Below are 22,947 nucleotides of genomic sequence, written 5' to 3' on the forward strand. Positions count from 1 at the left end.
CAGGACAGAAGACCCCGCAGGCGAGCACTGGGGGATCACAACCTTCAAAGCTTGAGTTCTTCTTCAGAAGCAACAACACAATAAACTATTGTGAGTCTGTCGTCGCACATGAGTCATGAAGTGAAGGATTGATCGTTACACACTCGTGTTTCCTCCCAAACATACATTGATTGATGATCGAACATGGTTCTCTGTGTGTGACACCTTTACTTATACACACTAAAAGACACACTCCTGCACACACAAACGGATGACACACATCTGCACTAAAACACACACAACAACACCTCAACACAAAAACACCTACACTAATACTAAAACACATAGTTCTGTATACACACAAATGAAGTAAAGCAAACAAATCGACACAAACGCACATACACAAAAACACTCATGCACTAAAAACTCTACAACGCACAACAGAAATAAAACTCATGCAATACAGAGGTCTGCACATACACAACTACACTAAAACACACACAACAACACCTCAACACACAAAACACCTGTGCACATTGACAACTACACTAAAACACACACAACAACACCTCAACACACAAAACACCTGTGCACATTCACAACTACACTAAAACACACACAACAACACCTCAACACACAAAACACCTGTGCACATTCACAACTACACTAAAACACACACAACAACACCTCAACACACAAAACACCTGTGCACATACACAACTACACTAAAACACACACAACAATACCTCAACACACAAAACCCCCTTGCACATAAACAACTACACTAAAACACACACAACAACACCTCAACACAAAAACCCCTTGCACATACACAACTACACTAAAACACACACAACAACACCTCAACACAAAACCCCCTTGCACATACACAACTACACTAAAACACGCACAACAGTGCCTCAACACAAAAACACATGTGCACATACACAACTACCCTAAAACACACACAACAACACCTCAACACAAAAACACCTGTGCACATACACAACTACACTAACACACACACAACAACACCTCAACACAAAACACTGGTGCACATACACAACTACCCTAAAACACACACAACAACACCTCAACACAAAAACACCTGTGCACATACACAACTACACTAACACACACACAACAACACCTCGACACAAAAACACCTGTGCACATACACAACTACACTAAAACACACACAACAACACCTCAACACAAAAACACCTGTGCACATACACAACTACACTAAAACACATACTTCTGTATACACACAACTGAAGTAAAAACACAAATGCACATACACAAAAACACACAGACTAAAAACAGCACAAGACATCAATAAAACACTCACAACAGACATATCTGCACAAACATTACACCTAAATAAACACAATACTAGATCATACACTATAACACACTTAAACACAGCAGCAATAAAACACATCTGCACATACACAACTATACTCACTCAAAATACACAATTCTGCACAAAGAGAACTACACTACACAAGAAAATACACACAGTTCACTGCAGCACTAGTGTGCAGATGAGTGTGTGTGTGTGCAGATGAGTGTATGTGTGTGCAGATGAGTGTGTGTGTGCAGATGACTGTGTGTGTGCAGATGAGTGTATGTGTGTGCAGATGAGTGTGTGTGTGCAGATGACTGTGTGTGTGCAGATGAGTGTATGTGTGTGCAGATGAGTGTGTGTGTGTGTGTGTGTGTGAGTGTGTGTGTGTCTGTGTGCAGATGAGTGTATGTGTGTGCAGATGAGTGTGTGTGTGTGTGCAGATGAGTGTATGTGTGTGCAGATAAGTGTGTGTGTGTGTGTGTGTGTGAGTGAGTGTGTGTGTGTGTGTCTGTGTGCAGATGAGTGTATGTGTGTGCAGATGAGTGTGTGTGTGTGTGCAGATGAGTGTGTGTTTGTGTATGTGTGTATGAGTGTGTGTGTGTGCAGATGAGTGTATGTGTGTGTGTGTGTGTGTGTGTGTGTGTGTGTGTGCAGATGAGTGTATGTGTGTGTGTGTGTGTGTGCAGATGAGTGTATGTCTGTGCAGATAAGTGTGTGTGTGTGTGTGTGTGTGTGTGTGAGTGTGTGTGTGTGAGTGTGTGTGTGTGAGTGTGTGTGAGTGTGTGTGTGTGTGTGTGTGTGTGTGTGTGTGTGTGTGTGTGTGTGTGTGTGTGTGTGTGTGTGTGTGTGTGTGTGTGTGTGTGTGTGTGTGTGTGTGTGTGTGTGTGTGTGTGTGTGTGTGAGTGTGTGTGTGTGCAGATATAATAAGGCAGCAGTTGATGGTTGAGATCCAGCAGCTCCACTAATGGCAGCACCTCAGGTCAGATGAAACCTATCGCTGTAACTGGGACAACATTCTAGGACACTTGAGGATCCCTGGAGTCAGAGCTGGAGATACACGAGGAACATGAGGAACATGAGGAAGACGGCGAACATGAGGAAGACGAAGAATACGAGGAACACGGAGAACATGAGGAACATGAGGAAGACGAAGAATACGAGGAACGCGGAGAACATGAGGAACATGAGGAACATGAGGAAGAAGAAAATTACGAGGAACATGGAGAACATCAGGAATACGGACTACATGAGGAATACGAGGAACACGGAGAACACAAAGATCACGGCGAACATGAGGAAGAAGAAGAATATGAGAAACATGGAGAACATGAGGAACATGGAGAACATGAGGAACACAGAGAACATGAAGAACACGGAGAACATGAGGAAGAAAAAGAATACAAGAAACTTTGACAACATGAGGAACACGGAGAACATGAGGAACACGGAGAACATGAGGAACACAAGAAATATGGAGAACATGAGGAACACGGAGAACATGAGATGGATAAGAAATATGAGGAACGCCAAGAACATGGAGAACATGAGGAACACAGAGAACATGAGATGGACAAGGAATATGAGGAACGCGAAGAACATGGAGAACATGAGGAACACAGAGAACATGAAGAACACGGAGAACATGAGGAAGAAATAGAATACAAGAAACATTGAGAACATGAGGAACACGGAGAACATGAGGAACACGGAGAACATGAGGAACACAAGAAATATGGAGAACATGAGGAACACGGAGAACATGAGATGGATAAGAAATATGAGGAACGCCAAGAACATGGAGAACATGAGGAACACGGAGAACATGAGATGGACAAGGAATATGAGGAACGCGAAGAACATGGAGAACATGAGGAACACGGAGAACATGAGATGGACAAGGAATATGAGGAACGCGAAGAACATGGAGAACATGAGATGGACAAGGAATATGAAGAACGCGAAGAACACGGAGAACATGAGATGGACAAGGAATATGAGGAACGCGAAGAACACGGAGAACATGAGATGGACAAGGAATATGAAGAACGCGAAGAACACGGAGAACATGAGATGGACAAGGAATATGAGGAACGCGAAGAACATGGAGAACATGAGATGGACAAGGAATATGAAGAACGCGAAGAACACGGAGAACATGAGATGGACAAGGAATATGAGGAACGCGAAGAACACGGAGAACATGAGATGGACAAGGAATATGAGGAACGCGAAGAACACTGAGAACATGAGGAATAGAAAAAACATGAGGAACACAGAGAACATGAATAACAAAAAGAACACGAGGAACGTGAGGAACATGAAGAAAATGAGTAAAACGAGCAAAACAAAGGTGGAAGAAGACAAGAAACGAGAAGAATACGAGGAACAGGAGGAAGAAGGATGACACGAAAAAACATGAAGAACACAAGGAATACAAGGAACATTAAGAAAAATGGGAACTCAAGAAATAAGAAGAACACAAAGAACACAAAGAACACAAAGAAGACAAAAACACAGAGTATACAATACAGGGAAAATGAAGAAAAAAAGGAACACAAAAAACAAGAAGAACGCAAAGTACATGAAGAACACAAAGTACATGAAGAACACAAAGTACATGAAGAACACAAGGCACGATGATTGACAGAAGTCAAGGTGTGTGTAGGAGTGTGTATGTGTGTGTAGGAGTGTGGACATGTGTGTTCTTTTGCATTTGCACTATTTGTCTAGTATACATCAAAAGTATTGTGTATTTCTATGTGTTTTTGGTGTATTGTTTGAATTGTTTTTCAACAGTTGTGGGTGGTGAGTAAAGTTGTGTGAGGGATGTTTGTTGTGTGTTTTAGTGTAGGTGAGTGATCAGTTAAGTGTGTATATTATTGTGTGTCATTGTAGGAATATGTATTACGTGCATTTTAGTGTAGGTGTGTTTACTATCAAGTGTATTTAAGTGTGTTTAATTGTAGTTTGTGTGTTATTGTGCAGGTGCCTTTGTGTTTTAGTGTAGGTGTGTGTGTGTTCAGGAGTGTATATTCTTGTTTGTTTTACTGTAGGTGTGTGTGTTCAGGAGTGTATATTTTTGTTTGTTTTTTGTAGGTGTGTGTGTGTTCAGGAGTGTATATTCTTGTTTGTTTTACTGTAGGTGTGTGTGTTCAGGAGTGTATATTTTTGTTTGTTTTTTGTAGGTGTGTGTGTGTTCAGGAGTGTATATTCTTGTTTGTTTTACTGTAGGTGTGTGTGTTCAGGAGTGTATACTTTTGTTTGTTTTACTGTAGGTGTGTGTGTGTTCAGGAGTGTATACTTTTGTGTGTTTTAGAGTAGGTGTTCAGGAGTGTATATTTTTGTGTGTTTTACTGTAAGTGTGTGTGTGTTCAGGAGTGTATACTTTTGTGTGTTTTAGTGTAGGTGTTCAGGAGTGTATATTTTTGTGTGTTTTACTGTAGGTGTGTGCGTTCAGGAGTGTATATTTTTGTGTGTTTTAGTGTAGGTGTTCAGGTTTGTATATTGTTGTGTGTTTTAGTGTTGGTGTGTGCGCAAATGAGTCTATATGTTTGTATGTTTTAGTGTAGGTGTTCAGGAGTGTATTTTTGTGTGTTTTAGTGTAGGTGTTCAGGTTTGTATATTGTTGTGTGTTTTAGTGTTGGTGTGTGTGCAAAGGAGTCTATATGTTTGTATGTTTTAGTGTAGGTGTTCAGGAGTGTATTTTTTGTGTGTTTTAGTGTAGGTGTTCAGGTTTGTATATTGTTGTGTGTTTTAGTGTTGGTGTGTGTGCAAAGGAGTCTATATGTTTGTGTGTTTTAGTGTAGGTGTTCAGGAGTGTATATTGTTGTGTGTTTTAGTGTAGGTGTTCAGGTTTGTATATTGTTGTGTGTTTTAGTGTTGGTGTGTGTGCAAAGGAGTCTATATGTTTGTATGTTTTAGTGTAGGTTTTTGCATCCTACAGTAGATGTGTGTGGAAATGTGTGCTGTTGTGTGTGTTCAATAAAGTGTGCGTTATAGCGTGTTTGTGCAGGAGTGTGTGTCGTGCCACACGTGTGTGTGTGTGTGTGTGCAGGAAGCCTCACCGTGGTTGTGCACAGGTGTGTAGTGGTTCTTGGAGGTCCTGACCGGCGTGTCGTCCTTGGGCGACCCGTTGATGGCGGCCATGTTGTCGTGCTCGTACTGAGAGATGGGAACCGGACCTTGTTGACGCAGGATGTCGGCCAGAGCTCTGGAAGAAGACGCACAATTGTGAGTCTTGTTGTGTTACGAGTGTTCTTTTGTGTGTGTCGTGTGGTTGAGTCTGACTGTTTTTTGTGTGTGTACATTATATTGGTGTTGACAGTTTATGGAAATAAGTGTGTTGTATCCAGCAGTGTGTTTTTTTTTTGTATTTAAGTGTAGTTGTTTGTGTAAAATAGGGTGTTTGTTTTAGTGTAGTTAATTAGTTTAGTGTGGTGTAGGTATAGTGCGCATGAATGTGTGTGTCAAAGGCTGAGTATTTTTTTTGTGTGTGTGTGTAGGTGCGATAAAGCAGGAGTGTGTATTTTTGTGCATTATAGCGTATGTGGGTGTGAAGGAATGTGTGTATTATTTTGTTCAAGAATGTGTGTTTTTGTGCATTATAGTGTGTATGTGTGTGAAGGAATATGTCTTTTTGTTCAAGAATGTGTGTTTTGTGTGTTATAGTGTATGTGTGTGCGAAGGAATGTGTTGTTTTGTCTGTTCTTTTGTAATTTTGTGGCCAAGAAGAAGATTTTTGTGTTTTATAGTGTAGGCGTGTTTCATGTGTGTGTGTGTTTGCATGTGTGTTTCAGTGTTTGTATATGCAGGGAGGGTGGGTTCAGTGTATACTTGTGTGTTTTTCAGTGTATATTTTTTTGTGTGTTTCAGCGTGTGTATGTACAATGAATGTTCATTTTATGTGTAAATGTTTGTGTGTTTTAGTGTGTGTATATCCATCTGTGCCTGTTTGCTTTTCTGTTTATATACATGTATGTGTGTGTGTTTATATGTGTTTTTGTGTTTCTATATGTGTGTTTTTGTGTGTACATGAATCTGTTTCAGTGTATGTTAATTACCATTATTTTTGTGTTTCAGTATGTCTGTATTTAAGTGTATGTTTATGTGTGTGTTTGTGTGTATATGTGTGCATGTGTTAAGTGTGTGTTTGACTCAGTGTGTGTGTGTGTTTAGCTGTGCGTTTAAGCGAGTGTTTATGTGCATATGTGTGTTTTAATGTTGGTTTGAGTGTATATGTATATGTGAGATTGTGTTGAATTGTAGCAGATGCTGCAGCATGTTTGTCATTAACAACAGTGAAGAGTTAAATCAACACAACCTGCTACACACACACGTACACACACACACACACACACACACACACACACACACACACACACACTCCCGGCTCACAAAGCTTCAAGGTCACGTAAGTGTGTCAAAGTCTTGCTTCAACTCCGTGACTTTGGGAAACGCTGCGTATTAATAGATCGACCTGCTTTCAATCGTCCCACTTCAGTCAGGTGAGACTGTTGCATCATGGGAGGAAGAACGCCTTCAATCAGAGCTGAGCCAGAGACCAACAAGTCATGGCCGACTCCAGCCTTCGTTGTTGGCGTCGCACGAACACACACGTGTTACACACAAGTCGACAACTTGAACATCCGTTTCGATTCATGGATGCTAATGTTAGCATTTAGCATCTCTGTGTGTCTACTTTGTGTTTTAGTGTATGTGTAACAAGAATGTTCGAAAGTTTGTTTGTGTTTTGTGTCGACAGGTGCATATGTTTGTGTAGATATGTGCGCAGGGGTGTGTATTTTGTGTGTTTTTGTTTAGTGTAAGCGAGTTTCTACTTCATGAGCCTCATTTTACATGTGTGGAAGTTTGTGTATGTGTTCAAGTGTAGTTTTGTGTCCAGAAGTGCACAAGTGTGTGTTTTTGTGTAGGTATGCATGAAGGGATATGTATTATGTGTTTTTGTGTTAATGAACGTGTGTTTTCAAGTGTTTACATGCCAGTTTGTGTCTTCTTCGTGTGTATAATGCGTGTGTGTGTGAAGATAAGTGTGTTTCTGTTTTGATGTGTCTGCAGGAATGTGTATTTTTTTGTGTTTTACCGCCAAACAACACAAACTTCAACCTAAACTCAGCAACAATCTTGAAAACTGAAACGTGTCCCTCAAACACAACCAAACAAAAACACATACCATGACCCCTGTGTTGTCATCATTAATTGTAGCATGTTAGCATGTTAGCTAATCAGCAGCTCTTCTTCTCCACCTGCCTGCTCAACCCACTGGCTCAGTGCTGCCCCCTGGTGCTCAACTATTATATCTAATACAGTGATCAATAAAGATCCAGTGGATTTTGTGTTGATTAGTGTAGTTTTGTTTCAACGAATGTGTTTTTTGTGAGTTCTAAAGCAGATGTGTATTTAACAAGTTATCAGGATTTTGTTTTAGTTTTAGTGGAGTTTTGCTTCCAGATGTTAACCTATTTTGTATTTTTGTATATTTTTTCATATATTTCGTGTATAAGTGTAGTTTTGTGTATCTTTGTGAGTTTGAGTGAGGTTGTGTGTTCACGTCACGTGTTTCAGTGTAGTTCTGTGTCAAGAAGTTAACATGTTTGTGCGTTATTCTGTAGATGTGTGTGCGGACATGTGACTTCTGTGTCAAAGTGTGTAGTTCTAGTGTATCTTTTATTGTAGTTTTGTGTCAACCACTGTGAATTTTTGTAAGTTTTAGTGTTGATATGTGAGCAAAAAAGCGTGCAGTGTGTGTGTGTTTTAGTTTGGGTGTTTGCCAAACTGTGTATTTTGTGTATTATAGTATTTGTGTGGGTCCATCTGTGTATTTTGTGTATTTTAGTATTTGTGGTGGCCAGCTTTGTATATTTGTATGTTTAAGTGTAGGTGTGTGTCCATGTGTGTATTTATGTGTGTTTAAGTGTAGGCGTGTGTCCATCTATGTATTTATGTGTGTTTAAGTGTAGGTGTGTGTCCATCTATGTATTTATGTGTGTTTAAGTGTAGGTGTGTGTCCATCTATGTATTTATGTGTGTTTAAGTGTAGGTGTGTGTCCATCTATGTATTTATGTGTGTTTAAGTGTAGGTGTGTGTCCATCTATGTATTAAAGTGTGTTTAAGTGTAGGTGTGTGTCCATCTATGTTTGTATGTGTGTTTCTGTGTAGGTGTGTGTCTATCCGTTTATTTATGCATGTTTTATTGTAGGTGTGTGTCCATCTGTGTATTTATGTGTGTTCCAGTGTTTGTGTATTTGTCCATCCGTTTATTTATGCATGTTTTATTGTAGGTTAGTGTCCCTCCGTGTATTTATGTGTGTTCCAGTGTATGTGTATTTGTCCATCAGTGTATTTATGTGTGTTATACTGAAGGTGTGCTCGCGCCCATTTATTTACATGTGTTTTTATGTAGGTGTATTTCCACCTCTTTATTTATGTGTGTTTTAGTGTATGTTACTCTGTGTATTTATGTGTGTTTTAGTGTATATTACTCTGTGTATGTATGTATGTTTTAGTGTATGTTACTCTGTGTAGGTATGTACGTTTTAGTGTATGCTACTATGTGTATTTATGTGTGTTTGAGTGTATATTACTCTGTGTATTTATGTATGTTTTAGTGTATGTTACTCTGTGTATTTATGTATGTTTTAGTGTATGTTACTCTGTGTATTTATATGTGTTTTAGTGTATATTACTCTGTGTATTTATGTATGTTTTAGTGTATGTTACTATGTGTATTTATGTATGTTTTAGTGTGTGTTACTCTGTGTATTTATGTATGGTTTAGTGTATGTTACTCTGTGTATTTATATGTGTTTTAGTGTATATTACTCTGTGTATTTATGTATGTTTTAGTGTATGTTACTCTGTGTATTTATGTGTGTTTTAGTGTAGGCTTGTAGGAATCAGGAGACAAAAATTCCAGGGAGGATATTTTTCAGTTTCTTTTAGTAGTTAATAGAAGGTGTTAGTACACTACTTGAGTAAAGTTAAGTACTACACAGAAATAAACAAAATTAAATCATTTCTATGGACTAGTTTTGTCACGTAACAAAGTGAAATAAAGTTTTAAAAATACATCAAAAGACATCGTTGCAGTTTTCAACAGGATGTGTTGTTCTTGTTCTCGACCAGACGACCTGATTAACTCCGTAAACACCGAGTCGGGCTCAGACTCGACCCGCCTCTCCATTAGCCTGGTTCAGAGCATCGACCAGGTCTGATTGCTTCACGCCGCCGCGTCCAAAACAGCCTCGTTTGGCCACTTTAACGGCCGAAAATAGGAAGTAAAGATCCGAGCGACTCCCGACAAACACTCGCCTGGAATCCAATCACAGAACGAGCCGCTGAAGTCCGACATTTGACTTGTTTTTCTCTCGTTTGTTTCTCTTTGGTCAGCGATGATCGATGGGTTCGAATCTCAAATGCTTCCGTGAAGGTCAGAGCTAAGGTCAGAGCTAAGGTCAGAGCTAAGGTCAGAGCTAAGGTCAGAGCTAAGGTCGAGCGTCTTCTGTGATGCTCTCGGACGGAGCTCCGACATAAACCATCAGTTTTCAGACAAGCCGTCGACATCTATGTACTATAAGTAACGGAGCACTGAGCTGGGGCATACCTCTGCCAAGCAGCTCTTTTCCGATAACAATGGTTTGACAGGTGGAACATTATGGTCATGAATGTCTGTGTCTTAATAAAGTGATGTGTTCAGGAGTGTGTTTGTGTGTTTTTACTTCTTGTGTTTTAGTGTAGGTGTGTAGAGGAAAATAGTTTATATATTGTTTTTGTGTTCATTCGTCTATATGTTTGTTTGTCGAATTAAATATGTGCGTTTTATTGTGGGTGTGTAGATGAAAGTTTTATTCTAGTTTTGTGTTCATAAGTCTATATTTGTGTGTGTGTTGTATTAAAGAAGTGTGTTCAGTAATGCATGTTGTTGTATGTTTTAGTGTAGTTGTCTTTTTGTGTGAGTGTGTGTCTACTTTATATGTAGTAGTGTAGGTAAGGAAGTTTATTTTTTATTTTAGTGTAGTTTTGCATCCGGTGTTGTACGTGTGTGTTTTTAATTGAAGATGTGTGTAAAGGAATGTGTGTTTTAGTGTAGGTGTGTAGAGGAAAATAGTTTATATATTGTTTTTGTGTTCATTCGTCTATATGTTTGTTTGTCGAATTAAATATGTGCGTTTTATTGTGGGTGTGTAGATGAAAGTTTTATTCTAGTTTTGTGTTCATAAGTCTATATTTGTGTGTGTGTTGTATTAAAGAAGTGTGTTCAGTAATGCATGTTGTTGTATGTTTTAGTGTAGTTGTCTTTTTGTGTGAGTGTGTGTCTACTTTATATGTAGTAGTGTAGGTAAGGAAGTTTATTTTTTATTTTAGTGTAGTTTTGCATCCGGTGTTGTACGTGTGTGTTTTTAATTGAAGATGTGTGTAAAGGAATGTGTGTTTTAGTGTAGGTGTGTAGAGGAAAATAGTTTATATATTGTTTTTGTGTTCATTCGTCTATATGTTTGTTTGTCGAATTAAATATGTGCGTTTTATTGTGGGTGTGTAGATGAAAGTTTTATTCTAGTTTTGTGTTCATAAGTCTATATTTGTGTGTGTGTTGTATTAAAGAAGTGTGTTCAGTAATGCATGTTGTTGTATGTTTTAGTGTAGTTGTCTTTTTGTGTGAGTGTGTGTCTACTTTATATGTAGTAGTGTAGGTAAGGAAGTTTATTTTTTATTTTAGTGTAGTTTTGCATCCGGTGTTGTACGTGTGTGTTTTTAATTGAAGATGTGTGTAAAGGAATGTGTGTTTTAGTGTAGGTGTGTGTACCAGAACGTTTTAGTCTAGTTTTGTGTTTTATTTATTAAAGATATGTGCTCACGAATGTGTCTTGTTGCATATTTTAGTGTAGTTGTGTCCAGGAATGTGTTTTCTTTGTAAGTGTGTGTCTACTTTATGTGTATTATTTTAGATGAGGAGGAATGTTTATATCTGGGTGTTAGTGTAGTCTAGTGTTTTGGTGTAGTTTCGTGTTCAAGAATGTGTGTTTTGGTGTAGTTTCGTGTTCAAGAATGTGTGTTTTGGTGTAGTTTCGTGTTCAAGAATGTGTGTTTTGGTGTAGTTTCGTGTTCAAGAATGTGTGTTTTGGTGTAGTTTCGTGTTCAAGAATGTGTGTTTTGGTGTAGTTTCGTGTTCAAGAATGTGTGTTTTGATGTAGTTTCGTGTTCAAGAATGTGTGTTTTGGTGTAGTTTCGTGTTCAAGAATGTGTGTTTTGGTGTAGTTTCGTGTTCAAGAATGTGTGTTTTGGTGTAGTTTCGTGTTCAAGAATGTGTGTTTTGGTGTAGTTTCGTGTTCAAGAATGTGTGTTTTGATGTAGTTTCGTGTTCAAGAATGTGTGTTTTGGTGTAGTTTTGTGTTCAAGAATGTGTGTTTTGGTGTAGTTTTGTGTTCAAGAATGTGTGTTTTGATGTAGTTTCGTGTTCAAGAATGTGTGTTTTGGTGTAGTTTCGTGTTCAGAATGTGTGTTTTGGTGTAGCTTCGTGTTCAAGAATGTGTGTTTTGGTGTAGTTTCGTGTTCAAGAATGTGTGTTTTGGTGTAGTTTCGTGTTCAAGAATGTGTGTTTTGGTGTAGTTTCGTGTTCAAGAATGTGTGTTTTGGTGTAGTTTCGTGTTCAAGAATGTGTGTTTTGATGTAGTTTCGTGTTCAAGAATGTGTGTTTTGGTGTAGTTTTGTGTTCAAGAATGTGTGTTTTGGTGTAGTTTCGTGTTCAAGAATGTGTGTTTTGGTGTAGTTTCGTGTTCAAGAATGTGTGTTTTGGTGTAGTTTCGTGTTCAAGAATGTGTGTTTTGGTGTAGTTTCGTGTTCAAGAATGTGTGTTTTGGTGTAGTTTCGTGTTCAAGAATGTGTGTTTTGGTGTAGTTTCGTGTTCAAGAATGTGTGTTTTGGTGTAGTTTCGTGTTCAAGAAAGTGTGTTTTGGTGTAGTTTCGTGTTCAAGAATGTGTGTTTTGGTGTAGTTTCGTGTTCAAGAATGTGTGTTTTGGTGTAGTTTCGTGTTCAAGAATGTGTGTTTTGGTGTAGTTTCGTGTTCAAGAATGTGTGTTTTGGTGTAGTTTCATGTTCAAGAATGTGTGTTTTGGTGTAGTTTTGTGTTCAAGAATGTGTGTTTTGCTGTAGTTTCGTGTTCAAGAATGTGTGTTTTGGTGTAGTTTCGTGTTCAAGAATGTGTGTTTTGGTGTAGTTTCGTGTTCAAGAATGTGTGTTTTGGTGTAGTTTCGTGTTCAAGAATGTGTGTTTTGGTGTAGTTTCGTGTTCAAGAATGTGTGTTTTGGTGTAGTTTCGTGTTTAAGAATGTGTGTTTTGGTGTAGTTTCGTGTTCAAGAATGTGTGTTTTGGTGTAGTTTCGTGTTCAAGAATGTGTGTTTTGGTGTAGTTTCGTGTTCAAGAATGTGTGTTTTGGTGTAGTTTCGTGTTCAAGAATGTGTGTTTTGCTGTAGTTTCGTGTTTAAGAATGTGTGTTTTGGTGTAGTTTCGTGTTCAAGAATGTGTGTTTTGGTGTAGTTTCGTGTTCAAGAATGTGTGTTTTGGTGTAGTTTCGTGTTCAAGAATGTGTGTTTTGGTGTAGTTTCGTGTTCAAGAATGTGTGTTTTGGTGTAGTTTCGTGTTCAAGAATGTGTGTTTTGGTGTAGTTTCGTGTTTAAGAATGTGTGTTTTGGTGTAGTTTCGTGTTCAAGAATGTGTGTTTTGGTGTAGTTTCGTGTTCAAGAATGTGTGTTTTGGTGTAGTTTCGTGTTCAAGAATGTGTGTTTTGGTGTAGTTTCGTGTTCAAGAATGTGTGTTTTGGTGTAGTTTCGTGTTTAAGAATGTGTGTTTTGGTGTAGTTTCGTGTTCAAGAATGTGTGTTTTGGTGTAGTTTCGTGTTCAAGAATGTGTGTTTTGGTGTAGTTTCGTGTTCAAGAATGTGTGTTTTGGTGTAGTTTCGTGTTCAAGAATGTGTGTTTTGGTGTAGTTTCGTGTTCAAGAATGTGTGTTTTGGTGTAGTTTCGTGTTTAAGAATGTGTGTTTTGGTGTAGTTTCGTGTTCAAGAATGTGTGTTTTGGTGTAGTTTCGTGTTCAAGAATGTGTGTTTTGGTGTAGTTTCGTGTTCAAGAATGTGTGTTTTAGTGTAGTTTCGTGTTCAAGAATGTGTGTTTTGCTGTAGGCGTTTGTGGAGAAAGCTTTACATTTGTGTTTGAATGTTTGTTGTTTTTTGTCCAGAAGTGTATATTATTTTATTTTACTTTTGATGTGTTTTGTGTGATTAAGTTTATTTTCAATCAATTCAGTGGATCTGATCTCATCACTGAGCAGTGGATCTGATCTCATCACTGAGCAGTGGATCTGATCTCATCACTGAGCAGTGGATCTGAACTGATCACTGAGCAGTGGATCTGATCTCATCACTGAGCAGTGGATCTGATCTCATCACTGAGCAGTGGATCTGATCTCATCACTGAGCAGTGGATCTGATCTCTTCACTGAGCAGTGGATCTGATCTCATCACTGAGCAGTGGATCTGATCTCATCACTGAGCAGTGGATCTGATGTCATCACTGAGCAGTGGATCTGATCTCATCACTGAGCAGTGGATCTGATCTCATCACTGAGCAGTGGATCTGATGTCATCACTGAGCAGTGGATCTGATCTCATCACTGAGCAGTGGATCTGAACTCATCACTGAGCAGTGGATCTGATGTCATCACTGAGCAGTGGATCTGAACTCATCACTGAGCAGTGGATCTGATCTCGTCACTGAGCAGTGGATCTGAACTCATGATGGTGCTTCACTCCTGGAGCAGATGTTTACCTTCAAAGGTCATGAAAACAAAGCTGCCTCTGGTTCCTTCAGACGCCAGTTAATAATGTTCATGATGTTCTTTCAACATCATCTTCTGTTCTTGTGATCTGGGTCTGCCCCGGGTCCTCCTCCAAACCTATGCATGGAGACGACGTTCACATGTCTCCCAGCAACACGCATGATCGATCCGTGTGCTGGTGTTTGTTGGGTCCAGTTGCCGTGGCGACGCGTCGTCTTTTCTCCGCGACACGTTGTTGCGTCGACAGGAGTGACTGATGGAAGTGAATCTTAGAGAATCTTCAGAGAATCAATCAAAGCTCGGACTCTGAACCTTCATCTTCATCATCATCTTCATCTTCATCTTCATCATTATCTTCATCTTCATCTTCGCCTTCATCTTCATCTTCATCTTCATCTTCATCTTCATCATTATCTTCATCTTCATCTTCGCCTTCATCTTCATCTTCGCCTTCGCCTTCATCTTCATCTTCATCTTCATCTTCATCTTCATCATTATCTTCATCTTCATCTTCGTCTTCGTCTTCGTCTTCATCTTCATCATCATCATCATCATCATCATCATCATCACCATCATCTTCATCATCTTCATCATCATCATCACCTTCTTCATCTCCATCTTCATCTTCATCTTCATCTTCATCATCATCATCATCATCATCACCTTCATCATCATCACCTTCTTCATCATGATCATGATCATCATCATCTTCATCATCATCATCATCATCATATTCATCATCCTTATCTTCATCTTCATCTTCATCACCATCAACATCATCATCATATTAATCATCATCATCTTCGGCTTTATCATCATCATCTTCATCTTCATCTTGATGAAGGAGGATGATGAAGATGAAGGTGAGACTAAAGGATGATGAAGATGAAGGTGAGACTAAAGGATGATGAAGATGAAGATGAGACTAAAGGATGATGAAGATGAAGGTGAGACTAAAGGATAATGAAGATGAAGATGAGACTAAAGGATGATGAAGATGAAGGTGAGACTAAAGGATGATGAAGATGAAGGTGAGACTAAAGGATGATGAAGATGAAGGTGAGACTAAAGGATGATGAAGATGAAGGTGAGACTAAAGGATGATGAAGATGAAGATGAGACTAAAGGATGATGAAGATGAAGGTGAGACTAAAGGATAATGAAGATGAAGATGAGACTAAAGGATGATGAAGATGAAGGTGAGACTAAAGGATAATGAAGATGAAGATGAGACTAAAGGATGATGAAGATGAAGATGAGACTAAAGGATAATGAAGATGAAGATGAGACTAAAGGATGATGAAGATGAAGGTGAGACTAAAGGATAATGAAGATGAAGATGAGACTAAAGGATGATGAAGATGAAGATGAGACTAAAGGATGATGAAGATGAAGATGAGACTAAAGGATGATGAAGATGAAGATGAGACTAGAGGATGAAGATGAAAATGATATTGATGATGATGAAGATGAAGATGAACTAAAGGAAGATGAAGATGAATGAGTGACTAGAGGGTGATGAAGGTGAGACTAAAGGATGATGAAGATGAAGGTGAGACTAGAGGATGAAGATGAAAATGATATTGATGATGATGAAGATGAAGATGAACTAAAGGATGATGAAGATGAAGGTGAGACTAAAAGATGATGAAGATGATATTGATGATGATGATGATGATGAAGATGAGACTAAAGGATGATGAAGATGAAGGTGAGACTAAAGGATGATGAAGATGAGACTAAAGGATGATGAAGATGAAGGTGAGACTAGAGGATGAAGATGAAGATGAAAATGAGACTAAAGGATGATGAAGATGAAGATGAGACTAAAGGATGATGAAGATGAAGGTGAGACTAAAGGATGATGAAGATGAAGGTGAGACTAAAGGATGATGAAGATGAAGGTGAGACTAAAGGATGATGAAGATGAAGATGAGACTAAAGGATGATGAAGATGAAGGTGAGACTAAAGGATGATGAAGATGAAGATGAGACTAGAGGATGAAGATGAAGATGAAAATGAGACTAAAGGATGATGAAGATGAAAATGAGACTAAAGGATGATGAAGATGAAGGTGAGACTAAAGGATGATGAAGATGAAGGTGAGACTAAAGGATGATGAAGATGAAGGTGAGACTAAAGGATGATGAAGATGAAGATGAGACTAAAGGATGATGAAGATGAAGGTGAGACTAAAGGATGATGAAGATGAAGATGAGACTAAAGGATGATGAAGATGAAGATGAGACTAAAGGATGATGAAGATGAAGATGAGACTAAAGGATGATGAAGATGAAGGTGAGACTAAAGGATGATGAAGATGAAGGTGAGACTAAAGGATGATGAAGATGAAGGTGAGACTAAAGGATGATGAAGATGAAGATGAGACTAAAGGATGATGAAGATGAAGATGAGACTAAAGGATGATGAAGATGAAGGTGAGACTAAAGGATGATGAAGATGAAGATGAGACTAAAGGATGATGAAGATGAAGATGAGACTAAAGGATGATGAAGATGAAGGTGAGACTAAAGGATGATGAAGATGAAGATGAGACTAAAGGATGATGAAGATGAAGATGAGACTAAAGGATGATGAAGATGAAGATGAGACTAAAGGATGATGAAGATGAAGGTGAGACTAAAGGATGATGAAGATGAAGATGAGACTAAAGGATGATGAAGATGAAGATGAGACTAAAGGATGATGAAGATGAAGGTGAGACTAAAGGATGATGAAGATGAAGATGAGACTAAAGGATGATGAAGATGAAGATGAGACTAAAGGATGATGAAGATGAAGGTGAGACTAAAGGATGATGAAGATGAAGATGAGACTAAAGGATGATGAAGATGAAGATGAGACTAAAGGATGATGAAGATGAAGGTGAGACTAAAGGATGATGAAGATGAAGATGAGACTAAAGGATGATGAAGATGAAGGTGAGACTAAAGGATGATGAAGATGAAGGTGAGACTAAAGGATGATGAAGATGAAGATGAGACTAAAGGATGATGAAGATGAAGGTGAGACTAAAGGATGATGAAGATGAAGGTGAGACTAAAGGATGATGAAGATGAAGATGAGACTAAAGGATGATGAAGATGAAGATGAGACTAAAGGATGATGAAGATGAAGGTGAGACTAAAGGATGATGAAGATGAAGGTGAGACTAAAGGATGATGAAGATGAAGATGAGACTAGAGGATGATGAAGATGAAGGTGAGACTAAAGGATGATGAAGATGAAAATGAGACTAAAGGATGATGAAGATGAAGGTGAGACTAAAGGATGATGAAGATGAAGGTGAGACTAAAGGATGATGAAGATGAAGGTGAGACTAAAGGATGATGAAGATGAAGATGAGACTAAAGGATGATGAAGATGAAAATGAGACTAAAGGATGATGAAGATGAAGATGAGACTAAAGGATGATGAAGATGAAGGTGAGACTAAAGGATGATGAAGATGAAGGTGAGACTAAAGGATGATGAAGATGAAGATGAGACTAAAGGATGATGAAGATGAAGGTGAGACTAAAGGATGATGAAGATGAAGGTGAGACTAAAGGATGATGAAGATGAAGGTGAGACTAGAGGATGAAGATGAAGGTGAGACTAAAGGATGATGAAGATGAAGGTGAGACTAAATGATGATGAAGATGAAGATGAGACTAAAGGATGATGAAGATGAAGGTGAGACTAGAGGATGAAGATAAAGGAACGGTTCATAAAAGGTTCTGTGTTTCTTCAAACTCGTCCTCAAGTTAATATCCAAGAGGTCACGGCCTCCTGACCTTTGCTCCCTGTCATGACGACCTGGTGTCATCTCTGTATCCTCGTCAACTTGAAGGATGAAGACGAAGAATCTGTGAAGCTGCTGCCGTCGCGTCTGTGATGATCAAACCTTTCATCTCATGTTCTTCTGGAGCGTTTACCTTCTGTTCCTCACACGACCTTGACCTCACGGATCCTCAAACATGGACAGATTTCCAATGTTCAATATTCATAGTCGTCTGAACATCAACGGAGAATCGTTTTGTGAACGTAGCCATTAGTCCAGAGGTCTGATCTCGTCCTACATCTCTGTCTCTTCTATCTTCTCTAAACCAACATCTCAGCCGTGACCTCGACTACATGTCCTCCACTGCCTGCACTCTCTTCTTCGCCTCGAGTCCTCATTAAACTGAAGGATTTTTGCGTTTAAGTGTTTTAGTACCTCAGGTTACCAAGTAAAAATTAAAATACTCCAGTAAAAAAAAGTACTTGGATAGTAAGTAATTGGATACAATAGTAAATTCAAGTAAAAATATATTAGTTCAAATATTACTCAGAAAAAATAATGTACTTAAATACTTAACCACTACCACAAAAAGTACTCGGATACAAAACTAATCGAGTAAAAAAAAGTACTCGGATACAAAACTAATCGAGTAAAAAAAAGAATAACAAAAAGTACTTGGATACAAAAGTAATCAAGTAAAAATACGCAAAAACAAAAAGGTCTTGGATACAAAAGTAATCGAGTAAAAATACGCAAGAATAGAAAGTACTTGAATACAAAAGTAATCGAGTAAAAATACGCAAGAATAGAAAGTACTTGAATACAAAAGTAATCGAGTAAAAATACGCAAAAAAAACAAAAAGTACTTGGAAACAAAAGTAATCGGGTAAAAAAAAGCAAGAAAAAACTCAGATACAAAAGAAATCGAGTAAATATATGAACGATGTATAACAAAAAGAACGATGATACACAAGTAATAAAGTCATAATGAAGATACTGGAGTACAAAAAGTACTGGAAGAAAAAAGTAAAATTAAAAAAAAATCTTTTGTACTAAAAATACTCGGATACAAAGGTAATCGAATAAATATACGCAAAGATAGAAAGTACTTGAATACAACAGTAATCGAGTAAAAATACGCAAAAAAACCCAAAAAGTACTTGGATACAAAAGTAATCGGGTAAAAAAAGCAAGAAAAAACTCATAATGAAGATACTGGAGTACAAAAAGTACTGGAAGAATAAAAAAATATCTTTTGTACTAAAGATACTCGGATACAAAGGTAATCGAATAAATGTACTCGAGTACTAAAAGTATGTTGATAGAAAAGAACCGTGAAAAAATGAGATGACACTAAATAATACGAATTAGATAAAAAAGTGAATAATTAAAATACTTCAGAAGTATCATGTAAAAATACACGTTCACGTACATCAACCGACTGCAGGTAAAGTCGACAGGTAACTCTGGCGCTTCACATTCATCACATTATCCAAGATACATTTATTAAAGTTATATTTTAAAAAGTGAATCTTTATTCCTTTAGTGAATTAAATCTCATCAATTAAAAATGAGCCTTAAAGTCAAACTCGAAGTACTTTGTGTCAAGAAGCGAGAAATACTTTTCTTCCACTCGGACCAACATACATACGTTTGAAGGACGTTATTTAAAAACCAAATAAAGATCTTTAGTGTAAAAGATCCACTCGGACGACTGACGCATTCGCGCGGGTCACGTGACGCAGGTGAATCGCCTCACCTGTGCACGTTCATCTCCTGCGGCGGCTTGGTCGCCTTGTCGTAGGCAACTTTGGCGGAAATCCCGATGGCGATGACGAGCGCCACCACCCCGCAGCTGATGTAGACGGTGGTGTTGGTCTGGTCCAGCTCCGGGTCGTAGGTGTCGCCGGTGGGCGCGGGCGAGGGCGGCTGCGTCTTGATCCAGTCCGGCGTGTTGTAGTTGGTGCAGCCGCGCTGCTCCAGCCTCTTGCCGCGGTCCGCGCAGCAGAAGCGCAGGAAGCAGCTCCCGCAGCAGAACCGGTGGTCGGTGTTGTTGCAGGCGAACTCTTTGTCGAACTGGCCGCTCACGTCGTAGTAGCCCAGGCAGGTGTCGTGCTGCGCCGCGGGCGCCTGCACCTGGGTCACCCTCCTCGGGACGTCCCGCGGCACCGCCGTGGTGCTGCCGTTCAGGGCGTCCTTCAGCCGGCGGCCCGGCGGGGTCTTGCTCTTCTTGCCGGCGGCGGACTGGACGCCCAGCGGGTCCAGGTAGATGAGGAGCAGCAGCAGGAGGTGCGTCGTCCCCATCGTTCGAACCTCTCGCAAGGGGGGGGGCGACTTCTCACCGGTTCTGACGCGCCTCCGGTGCCGTGGACTCACCGACCAGCTGGCTGCTCCGGAACCCGCCTCGCATCTTCTCCGGGTCTGGTTCTGTCCTCACCGGAAAAAGTCTTCTTTTTAAATAAAAAAAAAAGGACCCACTTTGGATCAGAACCATGCGATGGGGTCTCGGTCCTGAACTTCAGCACCGCGGACAGCGACTCTCACAACTTCTCCTCGGAGAACTCAGCTGGCTCTCGCGGTACCGACGTGTCTCAGCCACTGAGTCTCGGCGAGACTAGAACCGAGACCTCGCTCTCTCCTCTCGGACCGCCTCCCCCTCTTCTCTCCTTTCTCGCTTTCTCTCTCCTCCACGTCACCGGTCCAGGTTCAGCCAGTTTATGGTTCTGGAACCTGAGGATTCTGGATGTTTCCAGAAGTGGTTTTTAAAACACGTGAGAAAAACAAGAGCGAAAAAAACTCATAAATATAATCATTTTGTTCATTTTTCAACTTTGACCCACAAAACTCAATCCATTACAAACAGTTTTTCTGCCGTAATGTAAGTAAGTAAGTAAGTCATTTTTATTTATATAGTGCGATAAAAACATTCATTTCATTGTCGATTTACAAAAGTATATTCTAATACACAACACACAAAGTGTTACGGGGTGTTAGAACTGTTAGCTACTAGCTAAGCTAGCAAGCATAGATTTTAGTTTAGAATGTCTTTTACTTTAAATAATAGTAAATAACCATTAATCATAATTTTATCATGTGTTACAGGGTGGTATAGAAAAAGATTTGCATCTAATAATCATGTGTTACGGGGTGGTCAGTTTAGTGTGTGATGTCATCTGCCGCCTGTCATGTTGCCAGAAGAAACAGTGTATTTGTAAATGACATGTAAGTGTTACGGGGTGGTATAGAAAACGATTTTGCATCTATTAATCATGTGTTACGGGGTGGTCAGTTTAGTGTGTAATATCATTTGCTGCCTGTCATGTTGCCAAAAGAAACAGTGTATTTGTAAATGACATGTAAGTGTTACGGGGTGGTATAGAAAATGATTTGCATCTATTAATCATGTGTTACGGGGTGGTCAGCTTAGTGTGTGATGTCATCTGCCGCCTGTCATGTTGCCAGAAGAAACAGTGTATTTGTAAATGACATGTAAGTGTTACGGGGTGGTATAGAAAACGATTTTGCATCTATTAATCATTTGTTACGGGGTTGTCAGTTTAGTGTGTAATATCATTTGCTGCCTGTCATGTTGCCAAAAGAAACAGTGTATTTGTAAATGACATGTAAGTGTTACAGGGTGGTATAGAAAACGATTTGCATCTATTAATCACGTGTAACGGGGTGGTCAGTTTAGTGTGTGATGTCATTTGCTGCCTGTCATGTTGCCAAAAGAAACAGTGTATTTGTAAATGACATGTAAGTGTTACGGGGTGGTATAGAAAACGATTTTGCATCTATTAATCATGTGTTACGGGGTGGTCAGTTTAGTGTGTGATGTCATTTGCTGCCTGTCATGTTGCCAAAAGAAACAGTGTATTTGTAAATGACATGTAAGTGTTACAGGGTGGTATATAAAACGATTTGCAGCTATTAATCACGTGTTACGGGGTGGTCAGTTTAGTGTGTAATGTCATTAGCTGCCTGTCATGTTGCCAAAATAAACAGTGTATTTGTAAATGACATGTAAGTGTTACGGGGTGGTATAGAAAACGATTTTGCATCTATTAATCATTTGTTACGGGGTGGTCAGTTTAGTGTGTGATGTCATTTGCTGCCTGTCATGTTGCCAAAAGAAACAGTGTATTTGTAAATGACATGTAAGTGTTACGGGGTGGTATAGAAAACGATTTTGCATCTATTAATCATTTGTTACGGGGTGGTCAGTTTAGTGTGTGATGTCATCTGCTGCCTGTCATGTTGCCAGAAGAAACAGTGTCTTTGTAAATGACATGTAAGTGTAACGGGGTGGTATAGAAAACGATTTGCATCTGTTTATCATGAGTAACGGGGTTGGTCAGTTAGGTAAACTATGAGGGACGGAGTCTTAATACCTCGACTCTTGCAACAGTTTCAGTTATTTCAACCTGTGTCTCTATTGTCACTTAAATAAAAAGTGTCTCTGAAAGTGTTACGGGGTGGTAAAATTGACACACTACAGCTAGCACTGTTAGCCACTTGCTAAGATAGCAAATATAGCATTCCGTTTAAAATTCTCTTCATTTTACGTAACAATTGAAAAATATATGCCACCATAACAACTTCTGTGTTATGGGGTGGTCAGTGAAGTCAACAAATATAAAACCACCAGAAATGGGGAACAAATCCAACTTAGAGAAACGATGTCCACTTAAGACCTTGGCTCCTGTAAGACTTTTTTTTAAAACCTTCACCGTAACACTTTATATTCATTGTGTGTTACGGGGTGGTCAGTTAAGTACGCAAATATATGACGACTAGAAAGAGAATATGAACTTTAAGACAACGTGTCTACTTAAGACCTTGGCCCAAGAAAGAGTTCTCTCTGTGATGTCACATAAAGAAACATTGTCTATGTAAGTGTTACGTGGTGGTAAATAGTCGGATCATGGACGGACAGGAGCCGAGGCCCACAGCCGCATGATGAATACTGCGTGTCCAGGTGCGAA

General features: G+C 39.2%; 1 protein-coding gene across 1 annotated transcript in view; it reads right to left on the reverse strand.

Moving 5' to 3' along the window:
- shisa6a (shisa family member 6a) overlaps positions 1-20,266 on the reverse strand; it is a 66,844-nt gene extending 46,578 nt beyond the window's left edge. Inside the window, exons 1-2 of the mRNA XM_087809133.1 lie at positions 19,722-20,266; positions 5,395-5,540 (exon numbers count right to left, since the gene is read on the reverse strand). Of these exons, the coding sequence (XP_087665259.1) occupies positions 5,395-5,540; positions 19,722-20,266 (691 nt within the window). The remainder of the gene's footprint in view (positions 1-5,394; positions 5,541-19,721) is intronic.
- Positions 20,267-22,947: the final 2,681 nt, after the last annotated feature.

The sequence above is a fragment of the Callionymus lyra genome, chromosome 15 (genome assembly GCF_982586985.1).
Source record: "Callionymus lyra chromosome 15, fCalLyr1.hap1.1, whole genome shotgun sequence".
In the NCBI taxonomy this organism is placed as follows: Eukaryota; Metazoa; Chordata; class Actinopteri; order Syngnathiformes; family Callionymidae; genus Callionymus; species Callionymus lyra.